Raw genomic sequence first — 17,454 nt, 5'->3', positions numbered from 1 at the left:
GTGTGTGTGTGTGTGTGTGTGTGTGTGTGTGTGTGTGTGTGTGTGTGATTCCACTTGGACTGATTAACAGAACTAACAGTTTGAGAAATGCTTTCCTAAGTTGCAACCAGTTCTTTTATAACTCAACATATGCTTTCCTAAAAATCATCTCTATGCAAAATTGAGCAATAAAAACCACAGGGCATGTAAGGGGGGAGAAGAATAGAGTGATACCCCCCCCCAAAAAAAAGATAGGAACTTTTAAAAAAAATGGTAGCACGGTTTTATACATGTTAAATGGTTAAGAAATACATAATTGTACCTAAATAATGTTGACACTTGCCTTTGGGCTGCTGCTCAGCCTGAACCCTGTTTCCCAGAGCAAGGCTGCAGCCATAGGAAAGTCGTAAAATGGATCCCAGCCAGCCCTCATCCACCCACAGCTCTCACTATACCATAAAATGTACAGTAAATGTGACACTTTACCCTGAAAAAGAGCTGACTTCTGCATGTGGAAATGGGCCCTGAATTTGATTCCTTGGGAAACCCCCACACTTACCCCATTGGAATTTGCTCTACAATGTTGTGGTTTGAAGCGAGGCTCTCTCCACTCATTCTTCCTTCCTTTGCCTCAGTAGCTCTCACTTCATCGCAGGTTAAAGAAGATGATCACTCCCCAACCCCCAACCACCAGCAAGCACAGAAGTTTAAGCCAGGCATCTCCTTTCACATAGGCCCAGGGTATACTGGTGACTCCTCTGCCCCCTTTCCCCCAGTCTATCTTTTGAGGTTATCCTCTGACTGGGACAGAATGGTGGGTAAACAGTTGCAACTTGTGAGGTATGTAAAGTGGTACAACTTTCTGGGGTCTCCCTATCTCTTGAAGATGAAATGACACATAAGCAAATAATAAATTCTAATTATCCTCAGACTGTTCCCTAATGCATAGATTACTTTGGAACAATTTCAAGTTTTCAAATCAAGCAGTACTAAAACCAACTATGTATAGCTTACATAGGAATTTTTTTAACTCATTTTTAAAAAGTTGTTTGTGTGCTTTTTGTTATTACATCAAGTCATTTCCATATGAATCCTATCCCCTATCTCACTCTTATAATGAATGAACTCACCTTTGTATAAAAGAAAAATAGTTCAGCCATAATAACTTATAAATTGATTTCATCTGACAATTTTATGCTACACTCTGCCCTATAGTCCCCACCTCCCTGCTAAGAGGTGGGATGAATGTTTCATTATCTATTCTGTAGCAATTGTAATTAGTCATTACTATTACTCAGAATTTGGCTTCCCTTTAATGATTTTTTTCTTTAACACTATTAGCAAAATAATTGTATGTATTGTTTTCTTGGTTTTACTTTGCTTACTTACTGCATCACTATATGTGTCTGTGTGTGTGTGTATGTGTGTATGTATGTATGTGTGTATTATATATTTTCTCATATTTTTCTGCATCTTTTGTCATTTCTTATTGAACAGTGATATTCCATTACATCCATGCAACACAGTTTATTCAGCAATGGATACTCAGTTTGTTTAAGATGTAAAAAACATCCTATATTCCCATAATTCAAGTGCAATTATCATTTCTATAACAAAAGCACACATTTATGGGTTATAAATTGTTATGACCCTTACTACTTCAGTAGTAAATACAGCCGAATTGATGTTCTGTATTTCCTTCCATTTTTAGTTTAATAACCTGATTTGCTTTTAAGATTCAAAAGATACTCTAACACAACTTTAAATTAATGACTATACCTACAGAAACAGAATATCCTTGAATGCAGACGGCTTAAAAAATCACTTTCAAACAGAACTAGTACTCTACCAAGTAGTAAATCTTTAAAAAAGAAATATTTAGTTCCATGAATATCACATTACCATAACCAAGGAGCATGAAATGGCTCTTCATTAGTAACAAAAATTCAGCATTCATTGTAATTTTCAAGCAGAATTGAGGTCAAGATTTAATGGTCATACAGTTATTTTACATCCTAGAATGTAGAGATTGTGGAGGGCAGGCCATCTATTTATCTATCAGTCTGGAAAAATGATATGTGGACAGATTATGAAGGGCTTTAAATGCCAAAGAGGAGTTCATATTTTATTTAGGATGCAATGCAAATGAAGCTCCTTGATCAGAGGAGTAAAATGGTTAGATCTGGGCTTTAAGAATAAACATTTGGCTACTGTTGGGAGGATGGACTAATCAGTGAGGGAAGAGAAACCAGTTAGGAAGGTACTTCAGAAGGCCAGGCCAGAGGTCACAAGAGTCTGAACTTGGGGTGGTTGTGGTATGGACAGAGACAAGAGAGTAGATGTAAAAGAAATTAGGAGGGAAGATGGTTTTAGGGGATTTCTGTTTGGGACCTACTGATTTTGAAATGCCTTTGGGTCATGCATGTGATATCCAGCAGGCAGCTGGAAATGCAGAAGTGCAGCTAAGGAGAGAGCTGAGGACTGGATGTGTAGTTTTGGTTGTTATCAGCAGGGTTAATTGGTGAGAAGCCCTCACTAGCTAAGCTATGTCAGTGACTGCATAAGGTAAAGCATGGTCATGCCTCTACTTCCTTTCCTCTCATTCTCCCCTTAACTCTGCAGTCTGCCTTCCAACCTCATCATTTAACCTGGACTGCTTTCTCCAAAGCTAGTAATGATCTCTCAATTGACAGATCTAATGTCCTTTTCTTAATCCTTATCCTTCTTGATCCTTCTGCAACTTTTGTTTCTACAGATCACTCTCTTCTTGATACTCTTCTCGCTAGGTTTTTGTAGCACTACTCTCCTGGTTCTCTTCCTACCTATCTTCTCAGTGTAGGTTCTCTTCCTACAATTCTTCTCAGTCTGATTTGCTGGATATTTATCAGGGTCATGCCTGCTGGCTGGAGTATCCCACAGGGCTTTTATCTTGGGCCCTGTTCTCTTATTCCTGTGTACCATTTCACTTAGCAATCTCAACATCTCCATGCTAATGGCCCAACCTCTTTCTAATAACTCCAGACTCTAATCTCCAACTCCCTGTTGACTGTCTCAAACTAGATGTCCTACAGACATCTTAAACTCAACATGTCCAAAACTAAATCCTATATCTTATCCACCAAGCCCCTCTTCCTAACTTCCTTATTATTGTTAAGGGTGCCACTGTTCTTCCAATCACCCAGACTTACACAACCTAGTTATCATTTCTCTCATCCCTCATATTTAGTATGTTTTCAAATCCTGTCATTTTTGCATTCGTAACATCTCACAAATACAGCCCTTTCTGTCCTCTGGCATTGCCACCATCCTGGTGCAGGCCCTCATCACCCACTCATAGACTATTGTAACTCTCTCTGCCGGTTAGTCTGCCTCTCCCCACTCCAGTCTGCCTTCCACTTAACTGTCAAATTGATCTTATTGAAGGGCAGATCTGACCATGTCACCTCCCCTGTTTAATAAACTCTACTGGCTCCCTCTACCATGTTCAAATGTAAAATCCTTTATTTGGTATTGAAAGCCCTTCATAACCTCTCACCTTTTAGTCTGCCTATACTGTATACACACTCATACACTCACACACCCCACATATACTCTTCAATTTATTGAGACTGGCCTCCTTGCTCTTCCTCAAACAAGACACTCCACCTCCCAACTCCAATTGGCTGTCCCTTCTGCCTGGAATGCCCTCCTTCTTCATCTCTGCATCCTGGCTTCCTTCAGGGCCCAGCTAAAATTTTTCCTTCTGCAGTAATCCTTTCCCAACTTACTTGAGGCTTACTCCTTTTGCCTTACTCCTATTGCTTTTCCTCTGTTGATTATTTTCAATTTATTCTGTATATATCTTATTTGAACATAGTTGTTCATATGTTGTCTCTCCCATTATATTGTGAGTTCAAGAACACAAACTCTTTTACCTTTTTTTCTAGCCTTTTAATTTAGCATAGTGCCTAGCACAGAGTAGGTACTTAGTACATGTTTATTAAGTGACTTCTTAGTCTAGAGTTCTTCAATCCCACTCCACCCTTATCTAGTTTGGAGAGGAGGCAGAAGATAATTTCTGGCATCCTTAGTTGGTTCACTCAGTGCGTTTTACTTCATTTTGCATATTGATTAGATTCTCTACTCTTATACTTAAATTTGCTATACTTACTATGTTTACTTTGCTTCTGACCCATTTAGGGTAATAAACCATCATACAGGCCTAACTGCTTTTTATATTATTTTTAGAGGCAAGTGCTTTCTGATTTCCCAAAAGTAACTTATATACTAACTCTCTTTGAATAGAGATAATAATTGAATCCATGTGAAGCAATGAGATCACCAAGTACGGTAGTATTTAGAGAGAAGAGAAAAGGGCCCAGGACAGAGCCTTGAGGGACACCCACGATTAGTGGGCATGACCTGGATAAAGATCCAGCGAAGGAGACTGGGAAGGAATGGTCAGACAGGTGGGAAGAGAACCAGGAAAGAGCAGTGTCCAAAAATCTAGAGAGAAGAGAGTACCAAGAAGAGGGTGATGAACAATTTCAGAGGCTGCAAAGAGGTCAGAAAGGATGAGAATTGAGAAAAGCCCTTTAGATTTGGCAATTCAGAAATCATTGGTGACTTTAGAGAGAGCAATTTTTGAATGACAAGTTCTAAAGCCAGAGAGCTGAGAGCGTAGAGAAGAAAAGGAAGAGAAATGGAGGCACTGATTAGAGATGGCTCTCTTCAGGACTTTAGCCACTAAAAGGAGAGATATTGCTGGTGGGTATGGGCAGATCAAGTGAAGGCAGTGTGTATAGACAACAGGGAAGCAGCCAGTAGACAGGGAGAGATTGAAGATTAGTGAGAGAGTGGAGATAATAGAGGAGAAAATCTTCTGAAGAAGGCAGGATGGAATAGTATCCCTTGTGTATGTTAGAGGGGTTAGCCTTGGGAAGGAAAAAGGCCATCTTTTCACGTATGAGACAGGGTTAGAGTAGATAGTGAGGAGAGAGATTTGTGTGCTTTGAGTTGGGGAGGAAAGAAGAAGCTCTTGGAGAATGACCTTAATTTTTTCATCCAAGTATGAGGCAGGGTTCTCACCTGAGAGTATAGTGAGCGTGGTGGTGTGTCTTAGAAAGCTGGAGAAGGGATGAAAAGGTTGGAATAACAATCTGGTGAGTGAGAAAATGACTTGATTAGGGAAAGTGTAAAAGTACTGCTTTGCTGCATTGAGGGCCTTGTTGGAATTATGTAACCCAAAGTTGTGGTGGATTCAGTCAGCACAGTTTCATAGTCTTTTCAGTAGCTTCATTCAGTAGTGTGAAGGAGAGCAAAGGCAGCAGATGGCGTGAATGATCCAAGGTCGTGGGTTGGGTTAGGCAAGACATGATGGATGATAAGATAAGGAAGCAAGGGACATGAGTGTAGAGGATAGTGTAGAATTTAATTGATTCATCAGCAGGTTAAGATAGAGAAAGGGAGAAGTGTATAGGTAGTACAGGGATGATAGCCTGGGAAAGAATTGAAGAAGAGAGGCATTGAGTAGGGGGGTAATCGTGAGTAAGAAGACTAGGAATGAAGGTTGTAGGGACTGAATGATTATGATCACATAAAGGAATTTTGTAACTCATAAACATGAAAACGGAACAATTGTGAGTGTTGGCAAGACCATCTCTTTTTATAGCTGAGGTAGAGTTTTAGGAGTAAGTTATGGGAATTCAGTAGATTGAGGAGCTGCAAATCTAGGTTATTTGGAAGAGTATCATATTGGAGTTCCCTAGTATTGAGGGTAGAAGTTGGGGTGGAAAGAGCCTGAACCAAGCATTAAAGAAGGAAGGAAAATATCTTGACAGTCAGTAGATAACAGGTAGCATGTTTTTAAAACTTACGATGGTTAGAAAAATGGAGTTTAGGCAGGTTTGGTGACACGTGTGTAATCCTTGCTGCCAGAGATGTTGGTTGATTGCTCAAGTTTGGGAATTCTGAGCTACAGTAGAGCTAAAACTTATTGAGTATCCAAACTGAGAACAGCATCAGTGCAGTGAGTCCTAGGATCAGAAGGCCAACAGGCTACCTAAGGATGGGCAAAACCACTCAGGTTAGGAAAATGAGCCAGTTAAAACTTCTAGGCCTGCTGTCAATGTTGGGATCAGGTCTGTAAGTGGCCACTGAACTTCCCGCCTGAGTGAGAGGAAGACCATTTTCAACAAAAAAGAAAAATGGAGTTTGAAAGAATTTTGGAAAACATTCTTTTAGGACAATCCTTTTTATAATACAGTTTTACTTTTTAAATTGCATGCTTATTTCATAAATATTATATATTTGAGTCTATAAACTATAGAGGTCAATTTTTAAATATCTCAAAATTTAAGCTTAACTATGTTTTCTTTTAAGAGATTTTTTTCATGTAAAACCATTTAATTGGAACTTAAATCCTTTTTTCCTTCTCATTTAACAAACTAGGATGATGAAATTAGTGAACTTAATATGCATTGAGCCAAATTCATCCCAGGGCTGTTACTCCATTAGACAGTGAATTGTACCCTTAGGGAGGAAATGTCCTTTCTTTCGGCTTCTAAAGCAATGTTTCCCAACCTTTTTTTGATTAGACAGTCCTTTGAACTTGTCTTGGCACATCAGGTGAACTTTCTTTCCTTTTCTGTAGCCATCTATCTATTTACAACCTCGTCTTGAACATTCTACATATACATAAACAGAATCAGAAACTCAGAATTGGATGGGACTTCAGAGTCCATCCCTGTACCTTAATAAGACTCCATTCTGCAAATAATCATCTAGGCTTTATCTGAAAAATCTTAGTAAGGTACAATGGTGAGCATATCAACTTTGGACAGTTCTAATTTTTGGAAAGCTTTGTTTAATAACAAGCCTAAATCAGCCCCTTTGACACCTACCCATTTTCCATCGCTATGCATTCTGGGAACAAGTAGACTAAGTCTTTACCTTTTTTCTTAAGGTGCAGCTTCTGAAGACAGTTGTCATGTGTTCCTCCTAAGTATTTTCTTCTTAAAGTTAAATGTCCTCATTTCCCTTGAAGAGCCACATGTTGAGGCCTTTCATCATTCTAGTATCCTTTCTCTGTATTCTCTCCAGCTTATAAATGTCCTTCCTAAAAGGTACCATCCAGAACTGAACACAGTACTTTTGATGTGATGGAACCAGGGCTCTGACTCTCTGCTCATGCACACTCTTTCTTTCTGAATTCATTCCAAGGTTGCATCCACTTTCTTGGCTGCCACTATCACATTAAGGAGGATACATATGGCATATGCAGTCCAGTAAACACCCAGACCTGTTTTTCAGATAAACTGCCCAGCCACTTCTTCATCTTATATTTGGGAAGTTGATTAGGTTAAAAAAAAAAAAAAGGCAAACTAAAGTAAAATGACTACATTTATTCCTACTAATCCCCCCCGCCCCGAAGATGTCCATGTTAGAAAAAAAAAATTTAGCAAAAGGAAATGAGGAAACCCAGGATGTTATAACAGGCAGATGACTCTCCAAAATGGCCTATTCTCTACTTAAGAGTAGTGTCAATATGTCAAGGATCTCATACTACTGGTCTAGGATCAGAGATCACATGATTGTACCAAAGTTACAGAGCTAGTAAGTGTTAGTTGAACATAGCTCTTGCTGACTCCCAAGTCCCAATATTTTCTGTACTTGGTTACATTGCTTCTGATGAGGTTTAACATTTCAAAGGCAAGTTATTTGGAATTTAGAACTCCTTTCCCAATAGCAACAATGGCTAGAACATAGCACTGTGGTTAGATTTTTGCTGCTTTCTAGCAGTGTGGTGATAGGAAAGCCATTTAATTTTTCTGAGCCTCAGTTTCTTCATTTGTAAAACAGAGCTTACAATCCCGCTACTGACCCTACAGCACTGTTGTGAGGCTCAAATAAGGTAGTGCATAGTCACTGCTGCTGATCATAGACTTCCAGAATACTGGAGATGAGCATTTCTCCTATAGAAGGAGCCCCTAACTTACATATACCTGACTTTTATATGTACTTTACATATGAACAAAAACTCCTTAAATCCCATACTTCAATTTTAGCACTTTCCTGAATCTGGGATAAGGGGAAACCCCAGTTCTGTAAATGTTATCCTGTCCTTAGCTCCTTCTCTCCTTCCCACTGGTATCAGAGTTCTCACCTCATCTTTTCCCCATTCTAGGTTTCTCAAGACCCCTAATGTCTTTATACATACCCCTCTTTCTTCTTCCTGGTCATACCATTCCAACTTCTCACCCTTGCCACTGTAGAAATACTCTCACACTTCTAGAGCTACAGTGTAAGAGAGACATATGTCTCTGACATCTGTTGGAGCTAAAGAAGTCATTGTTGTAAATAGTGGTTAGGTTCTACTTGTACAAGATTACATTTCAAGCATCATATTATGCACTGGCCTGGAAAGCTAACCTCTATTTATAACATAGCTTTTTATGGGGAAATGCTTTCTAAGTTCTGGTTAACTTTCCTTGTAACCTTGGGGGACATCTGTAATTCACTTGATGGTACTATTTTCTGGTAGCCAAAAAACAGCTAAGTTATTTGAAGTGTATAGCTTACTACATACACAGTAACTTGTGTACTAGAAGTAATGCCTTATTTATAAAGCAAGAATTCTTTTCTAAATTGTTCCCAAAGTCCTAGCCGCACTAAGTGAAATGGTGAAGAGGCTAAGGTACTATTTCTCTGTGATTTTTAATGAGCACAAATTTTTTTAAATTTAAATTTCTTTTATATTTAATCCAAGACTGTTAAAATCACTGAAAATGTCTTACCTCTACAGTATTACCCTACATAATTTTGCCTTTACCACCATCATTTCCACATACTATTACCTTAGTATCACACGTTTTTTATAGTTACCTATGTATGAAAGCAGTGTAGTGTAGTGGATAGAAAGCTGGCCTTGGAGCCAGGAAGACCTGAGTGCAAGACTCTAACATATATTGACCATGTGACTCTGGACAAGTCACTTAATATCCCAGCACTCTAGGCTACTAAGACTATAGTTGCAGACAAGATGCACACCTACTTTGTTAGAGAGAGTTCCTCTCTAAGAGAGAGGGGAGGGAATAAGCATTTATTAAGCACCTACTATGTGCCAGGCACTGTTCTAAGTGCTTTACAAATATCTCATTTGATCCTCACCACAACCTTGGGAGGTAGGCACTATTATTGATACCCATTTTATAGTTGAGGAAACTGAGGCAGAAAGGGGTAAAGATCACACAGCTATTAAGTATCTTAGGCTGCATTTGAATTCAGGTCTTCCTGACTTCAGGTCCAGTACTCTATCCATTGTACCACATAGCTCCACCAGGTACTCTCTATACCAATAAAGACTGGTCCCTGCCTATCTGTATGATTATTTATAAGGAACTTCACTTTACCTGATACTGTAATTTCAAAGAACCAGTTAACATTAGGTGGAGGCAAGTGCCTCTAGTGTGTTCCTTGAGGTAAATATTTTCATAAGTTAATAATATTATTCCATAATATACTTCATAAGATCATAACTTTATTAATTAAGGTATGTGTGTATATGTATATATGTATGTATATATACATATGTATAATATGTATTTTTTAATGAAGCAGTGTCTTTGTTACTAGAAAGTAATGTAGTTTAGAACGATAAATGCTGAACAATTCATAAGGTATCAATCATGGTGAACTATACAACTGTATTTTGTACAAAAGTTGGAAAACAAATTAGGTTTATAGGCCAGCAGCATTCCTCTGCCTCTCTTTAATGGCTTATGATGATGTGACTATTGGACTTTTTTATTTCCACTCTGAATAGGAATATACATGTAAAATGGAGAAATATGATATTTTTATTATTTTTTATTTTCATTGTTTTGGCTTCTTATTTTTCCTCTTTACTCTGTTTTATTCATAGGTGTTGATTTTAAAATCAAAACAGTAGAGTTAAGGGGAAAGAAAATTAGATTACAAATCTGGTAAGTAAAACAGTGTGCATCTATGCATCCAGCAATGTGTTTGTCTGTGTGTGTGTGTTTTTTAACATGGATCCATATGCTTGTCTAATAAAATTAACTGTTCCTAAGCTGGTTTTCTCTATTTCCATTTTCTTTCTCTTACCTCATTTCAAAACTTATTGAACTTAGATTGCTTCTTACTTCCTCAGAAGTATAAGAAGCGATAACTTCATTAATTGCACCTTGAAAGTGGCCAAGCACATTTTAAGCATGAGAATATAGGGAACAAGCAGAGACAGTAGGGATACAACACTGTAGTGAGAAAAGCACTGGACTCAGGAGTCGGGGGCAATCCTTTTAGTTATGATTCCATTTAGTAATTAATCATGTGACTCGAGGCAATGTTCAGCTCAGTGAGCCTCAGTTTCTTTAACAGAATTCTGTTAAATACTTTTAAACTGTAAAATGTCATGCAAATTAAGGAGTTATCATTAGAAAACAATTCTAGACCTTTTGGGGAAAAAAAAACAATTTAGTCACGGAAGAGAGTGTTCACCCATTTTGCCATTCCTTACAAATAAGGCATTTTAGGAAGGTAAAAACTACTATAATAAAGAGGTAGTGTTTGTTAGTTCCTTATTTTATTTCTCTGACATGCGTAATAAAAATGTCATCAGCAAAATAGCTCAAATGTTAATCTTTAAAATGTTATTTGTATTTATATGAAATTTTGTAACAGTATCTAAAGGAAATCCCAATATTCAAAGCCATATCAAGTCAATTAAAAAGAAAAGGAAAATTGACCCTAGGAAAGTAGAGGCACTTTTGAATAATATAGCATGAGTGTTTTTCAGTGACTCATATGTAAGTAACCCTTCTAACCATAATTTTGATGTTGCTTTATTGTGTTTAAAATCCCATTTATGCAGATTAGATGGCTAGAATCCAGTCTCAGGAAAGCCTTTTACTCTTCAGCTTTAATATCGTATTCTTTGATAGTATTTTAGTATAACTTAAATTACAACTATTATGAAAGAATGAACTTGGTCTCTTGTTAGCTACCTTTTAAGCTACTAGCTAGCTTTTCTTTAACTGTTAACATTGCTTGATGCACAGACGGTGTTAGAAACTACATCTAGTGCTGAAAGTTTTGTGGGGAAAAAAAGGAAATGGAATCTAGTGGTGGTTTTAAAATGACACCATGGAGATTTTCTATTATGCCATTTTGTTTTTAATGACATAGATGCAGTATACTCAGCTTACTAACTCCTCTTGGCAGGTCAACCTCAACTCTGTTTGTCACACCATGTGTTTGTTTGCTTCCATCTGCGTTAATTGCTGCTTCATCTTTGGCATCACCGGTCACCTAATGCTTGAATGTTAGTGGCATGTCTTCATTCTTCATCTGTGTCCCTGTTTGGGACATAGCTACAGCAGAACCAACATTGCTTGTCAGTGGCCTCCTGCAGTTGTCTGAGGTAATATCTTTTTTTTTTTTTTGAAGTCATTTGTAGCTCACTTTAGTTTTTGCTTTTTAATTATGAAACCTCAAGTTTTAGTTTAAAATATCTTATGGAATTAGGCCATGTCTAAAAAGGCAACACATTTTGATTTGTAAATCGTGACCCTTTAAAAAATATGAAAATACTATTTTTTAAAAGCAGCTGAAGAGGGAAAACTAGGAAAGTTTTAAATTGGCATCCTTTTAATGATAGAATCCAAAAACAGTGACAAATTGTTTTTATATATAAGCTATTGTTTCTCTAAGTACTTCTAAAGTAAAAATTACATTTTTAAAACTTGTTTTGCATAGCAACCACAAAAACATAATGCCTAAATGGGTACCTTAGGTATTTTTGATGATATGGATGAGTTTGAGTTTTGTGAGGTCTTTTGAGTCTTATAATTCATATAACAATCTTTTAAAGGTTGATATGATTAATCATTGTAGACACTTTCTTACCTTGGTGACTGCAGCCTATCTAAAAAGATATTATTTGTCTTGCATGATATGTTTGATGTTTTAAAGGAAAAAATTAATAGTGGATAGTAATCAGATCCCTTAAATTGTCCCAATATACTAAGGCATCACTGTAATCACACTTACCTCTGTAAGACTGCTTTATGATGATTATCTTTTGGTACTTCACTAAGTAAAAACAGCTTTGGTTAGAGACTAAGATGACCTTTATACTGAATTTCATTTTATGGGAGATAAGTAGTTTTAGAACAAAGGCCTATTACATACACTGATATTTCAGATACTACTGTTTTATAGGCTCATTCACGAAATACCAACTTTCTTTTTAATTGAAAAACATTTCTTCTGAGACTGCTGTGTCTTAACTGCCATTTCCTTTAATTCTTCACTCCCCTGCCCTAAGTTGCTCCCATTTTCAGAATTCTTGGTGTTGAATTTGAAAAATCAGACTAACCATTCATCGAAAGATTTAATGATACCACTTTTTCTGACATTCAATTTAAATGTTTATTTGTTCTTTATTTCATATGTTGTTTGTACATAGAGTTGTCAATATAAGTAGTTCTTATGCCCTTACTGGGCCAAGCACTTTATTAAGCATACCACTTAATTTCAAATGAGACCATATTTGTTAAGTGCTTAGCATAGTGCCTGGCACATGGTAGGCATTTAATAAATACTTATTCTGTACCCTTCCTGCTTTGAAGGAGATGTGGTTCTTGTTCTTCAGATGCAAACATGGAGAAATAGAGTTGGTATTTTAAAAAATTATTTTTACTTATTGTTCTTGGATTGAATAGGTAGAAAAACCATAAGGAAAATTGTAGGACTTAATGTTTCACTCTTTTGCAATTAAAGCCACATATATTTTTGTTTGTTTTGTTTCAAACTATTGATATACTACCTCATGCTATTGTAATTTTTTGTGTCATGGACATTTTATTTTACTCTGACTTAACGGGTGTTTTGATGCCACAGTCAGAACCAAGTGCTAGAAATGTAGTTCGAAAACAGTACTGGTACAGCAGTCAGATGGCGGTCTCTCCCAGTCATTGTTCCTCCTTTCTTTCTTAGGGAATTCAGTGTCTGATTCACACACTTCCCTCTCACCCTAGTTTCTGCCTTCATGCCTGGGGTCTTCAGTATTTGTGTTGATGGTCCCTTGTATAGCAGCTAATTCTTCCAGTTCATTGACCTCTTCAGTTCCTGCGACCTCTATCTTAACAACTACAATAATGATAGTAATTATGATAATAGCATTTATTTTGAACTTCAGTGTTTGCAAAGCGTTTTGCACAACAGCCCTGGGAGACAGATGCTGTTATTATCCCCGTTTTATAGATGAGGAAACTAAGGCAGACACAGTCTTAAGTGACCTGCCCAGGGTCATTAATGGTAATTGTTTGAACTCAAGTCTTCCTCACTTCAGGTGAGCTTTTTATTCACCTGTCTCTTCATTTCATCTCATACACACAGGAGTAGTCATGCTCTTGATCTCACCATCACCCATAACTACTATACTGCATGATCCTAAACTCCAAACTTCCTGTGTGTCAAGCTTCCTGTTCTTCTGCCTCACACTCCTGAAACCTTTTCTTTATCTTCACTGTGACCTCTAGTCCTTCTCCCCATCTCTTTTCTTAAGCCCTGGACTGTCTGGCTTCCACCTACCTTTAAAAAATCCTCAGTCATTCAAAGCCCTTCATAACCTGACCCCTTCCTACCTTTCTTTTTTATACCTCACTCACTCCCTCCCCTCCTTCACCACCATGTAATCTGCAATTCAGTGACAGTAGCTATTTTGCTGTTCCTCAAAGAAGACATTCCACCTCTTGACTGAAATGGGTAATTTCCATTTTCTCTGGAAGTTCCCCGTGCCTGGAGTTCTCACCCTTCTCATCTCATCTCCACCACTTTGCTTCCCTGACTTCCTTCAGTCCCCACTAAAATTCCACCTTCTACAAGATCCCCCTGAATGCTTGTGCCTTCCCTCTGTTGTTTATCTCCAGTTTATCCTTTGTATCTCTTGTTTATACACAGTTGTTTTTATGATATCTCCCCCATTAAACTGTGAGCTCCTGGAGAGGAGGGACTATCTTTTGCCTTTCTTTGTATTCCATAACTTAGTCCTGTGCCTAGCACATGAATGCTTGTTGACTGACTGCCTTTCCAATCTTATTTCATATCACTCCCCAAAAGGTACTCTCCATTCCAGGGAGACTGGTCTATAGACCATGTCCTCTGCCTTTGCTTAGGCTGATCCCCACTTCTGACATGCACTCCTTCCTCATCTCTATCTCCCAGAATTCTGAGCTCCTTTCAAAGTACAACTTGTTACCTACACAAAGTTTGTTTGACTTCTACCCCTTTACCCTCACCTCCCACCCCGGTTTTTTAGTATTTGTTCCCTTTTGAAATTGCTTTGAGTACCTACTTAGTGGCAGCTAGGTGGTGAAGTGGATAGAGTGCCAGCCTGGAGTCAAGAAAATGAGTTTTCCTGAGTTCAAATCCAGTCTCAGACACTTATTAGCTCTGTGGCCCTGTCACTTAATCCTATTGGCCTCAGTTTTCTCATCTGTAATATGAGCTAGAGAATCAGTCAGGAAAGAATTGGATATTTTGTTTTACTAAAGAAATAGCTCAACAACCAGTGTTTTCTGAAGATTTGGAGTCAGAGCAACCTCGTGCACAACTGCTTTTCAGGGCCCTCAAATGCTTGCAAGCAGGGAAAGGCCCAGGGATATACACAGAATTTTTATTTTGAGATTAATCATTCTCACATTCCTTAATTGTATATTTAATATATATACATATATAGTCAGAAAAAGAACTTTCTCCATTATATCTCCTACACTTCGATATATATTGCTATGTGTGTGTGTATATGTACATATTTAATTATATTATATGTACATATATACATACACATCTATATAAAAAATTTTATATATACTCAAGAATTTTACCTAAGCATGAAAAGTTAAAAATCATTTGATCTAACAGTGTCAGGACTTAATGCTTCTTTGAGTATATGTCTAAAATTATATACTGGAAATTATAAAATAGTACCAAGGAATTGGAAAGAGCTTAGAGAAGTTATAGACATTAACCATATTTCCTGATTTTCACACCATATATGATAGCAGAGAATCATCTGTATAAAGGAAAAATTCAAGAAAGGCTTTTGAGATAAGAAGAAAACATTTTATCATTACAAATATTTTTATTAATATAAAGTAGTCTTCCATGAGAAGATGCTCCATCAAGCAATTCAAGGCAGAGCACAGTAAAAGATGAACTCTAAAGCATGAACTTAGGTGAGAAGAGAATTGTCAATTCTTTCCTGACTGATTTTTATTACAGAAAATTAATATTATTTAAACATTGATGAGTGTATACAGAAACAGCCAAAAAAAGTGAAAGTTCCTCTTTTTGGTTTTTAATCTTTTAGTGTTCTGTAGTATGGGTTTTCTTGACCTTTTTTGTGTCACAGACCTCTTTTGCAGCTTGATGAAGTCTGTGGACCCCTTCTCAGAATAATGTTTTTAAATACATAAAATAAAATACATAGGATTACAAAGGAAAGCAATTATATTGAAATAAAGATGTAATTTTTTTTTCTCATTGAAATTCATAGACCTCCTGAAATCTATCCATAAATTCCTTGGAGGTCTGCGGACCCTAGGTCAAGAACTCCACCTTTAGTGAGAAGATCACTGAAATGGTTGGAAGTTCTGTATTCAAATCCTGGCTGTCACTGACCAGCATTATTACCTTAAGTCACTTCATCTCTCTGGGTCTCAGGTGTCTCATCTGCAAAATGAAGGTCTTGGAGTGAATTATCTCTAATATCCCTCTTGAGCTTAGAATCTATGAATCTATTATTATATTCTGTGAATATAATGAATAAGAATAAGGTGCTCTGTAGTAAAGGTAAGCTAGGTTCTTTGACATGTATATTAACTCAGGCCACTAGGTTACCAGATAAAATTAATAGGGATTTACACAGATACTGCACTGCTATTAAAGAATTGATATCTCTTATGTTAGTAGTAATTAGGAGGATATTCAGATCCAAGATTAGTTTATTGCACTTAAGTTTCCTAAGTCCCTTTGAAGTCCATTGATATATGTCTGATATCAGTCCTTCCCTCCCTGGGGTCTGCCCACCAAATATATATATATACACACATACACACCTGTGTGTATGTGTGTCATATATGACATATATATGTCATACCTATGACATATAAATGTGTGTGTGTCATCTCTTGACTCTAGAACACAGCTAGAACTTCTGACTGACCAGCAATGACTTTTCCAGTGTGTGTCAAAATTTGGCCAGTTCCTCATCAAAAATTAAAGTATATTGTAGCTTTAATTAAAACTCAGTCCTAGTATCTTCTTTCATATACCAGGTGATTTTTATAATACCTGAGTATGAGTACAGGTATTCCCCAGCGAAGGCATGCCTAATTTGCATATGTTCTACTTTTCACTTTGAGCAGCTGGGTGGCACAGTAAGCACGGTTCTTGGAGTCAGGAAGACTCATCTTCCTGAGTTCAAATCTGCCTCAGACACTTACTAGCTGTGTGACCCTGGGCAAGTCACTTAACCCTGTTTGCCTCAGGTCCTCATCTGGAAAATGAGCTGGAGAAGGAAAAGCCAAGAAAACCCCAGATGGGGTCACAGAAAGTCAGACCTAACCAAACAACTTTTCACTTGACTGAAGGATTAACTCAGGGCATAGTCAAGGTTTTCATCCAGTTTGTCTAAGTGAAAAGTATGAATTGCAGGATATATTAAAAAGGCTGGCTGCTTGGTTTGCTCTTTTAAGTGTACAGTAACTATAACCCTTTCCTTCCAGTCCATTTTAAATTAATAGATAAGCCTCATTCAAATGAAACAGTTTGTTAGTCCTTAAAAGTAGCCTGTTCTTTTAGGACACAGGTAAGAAGCAGACCTATGATTTCATTGGTCTAGGAAACCATCTACCAGTGGCAGGTCAGAAGTGTCTTTGCAACTTACGAGTCTTAGCAAGTTAGTTGCCCAGTGTACTGAAGTTAAGTGACTTGACTAAGGTCACATAGCCAGTGTGTCAGAGGTGGGACTCTTGGAAAAAGAAAAACAGGGCCATGTAATATTTCTTACCTTGTTAATTTGCTTAGCTATTTTTTTCCCCACAAATGTTGCAATGGTAAATTTCAACCTATAGTATCAGTTTTTTCTTAAGTTCTTAAACTTGTGTTTTTTTTTTCCTTTTTTCCCATTTCTCTTTTGGGAATAAGGGAAAAATAACTAATGTCTCCCATGGCACAATTTTTCTGACAACAAAAGGCTGTGTTAGCATAGATGATTGAAATCCCTGGTTTAATTTGCCTAACCCACCCAACCTCTAAGCTGCTCAGCTGAGATGGATCAGTACCATTTCTCTACTCAAAAGCAGGTATGTTAGCATACCTAGTTTTTATTTACATGAACAGATAGCTTCAAGGAAACAAGGAAGAATAGCCAATTTACTTGATCATTGCACATTCATTTATATAAGTAAA

At 37.3% G+C, this 17,454-nt stretch overlaps 1 protein-coding gene across 1 annotated transcript in view; it reads left to right on the top strand.

Annotated features, from left to right (window-relative positions):
- RAB12 (RAB12, member RAS oncogene family) overlaps positions 1–17,454 on the top strand; it is a 41,790-nt gene that overhangs the window by 16,509 nt on the left and 7,827 nt on the right. Inside the window, exon 2 of the mRNA XM_027876795.1 lies at positions 9,881–9,941. Coding sequence (XP_027732596.1) covers positions 9,881–9,941 — 61 coding nt within the window. The remainder of the gene's footprint in view (positions 1–9,880; positions 9,942–17,454) is intronic.

Source organism: Vombatus ursinus, unplaced genomic scaffold, assembly GCF_900497805.2.
Source record: "Vombatus ursinus unplaced genomic scaffold, bare-nosed wombat genome assembly UNPS02014812.1, whole genome shotgun sequence".
Classification (NCBI taxonomy): Eukaryota; Metazoa; Chordata; class Mammalia; order Diprotodontia; family Vombatidae; genus Vombatus; species Vombatus ursinus.
This window is presented reverse-complemented; position numbering and strand designations above follow the sequence as displayed.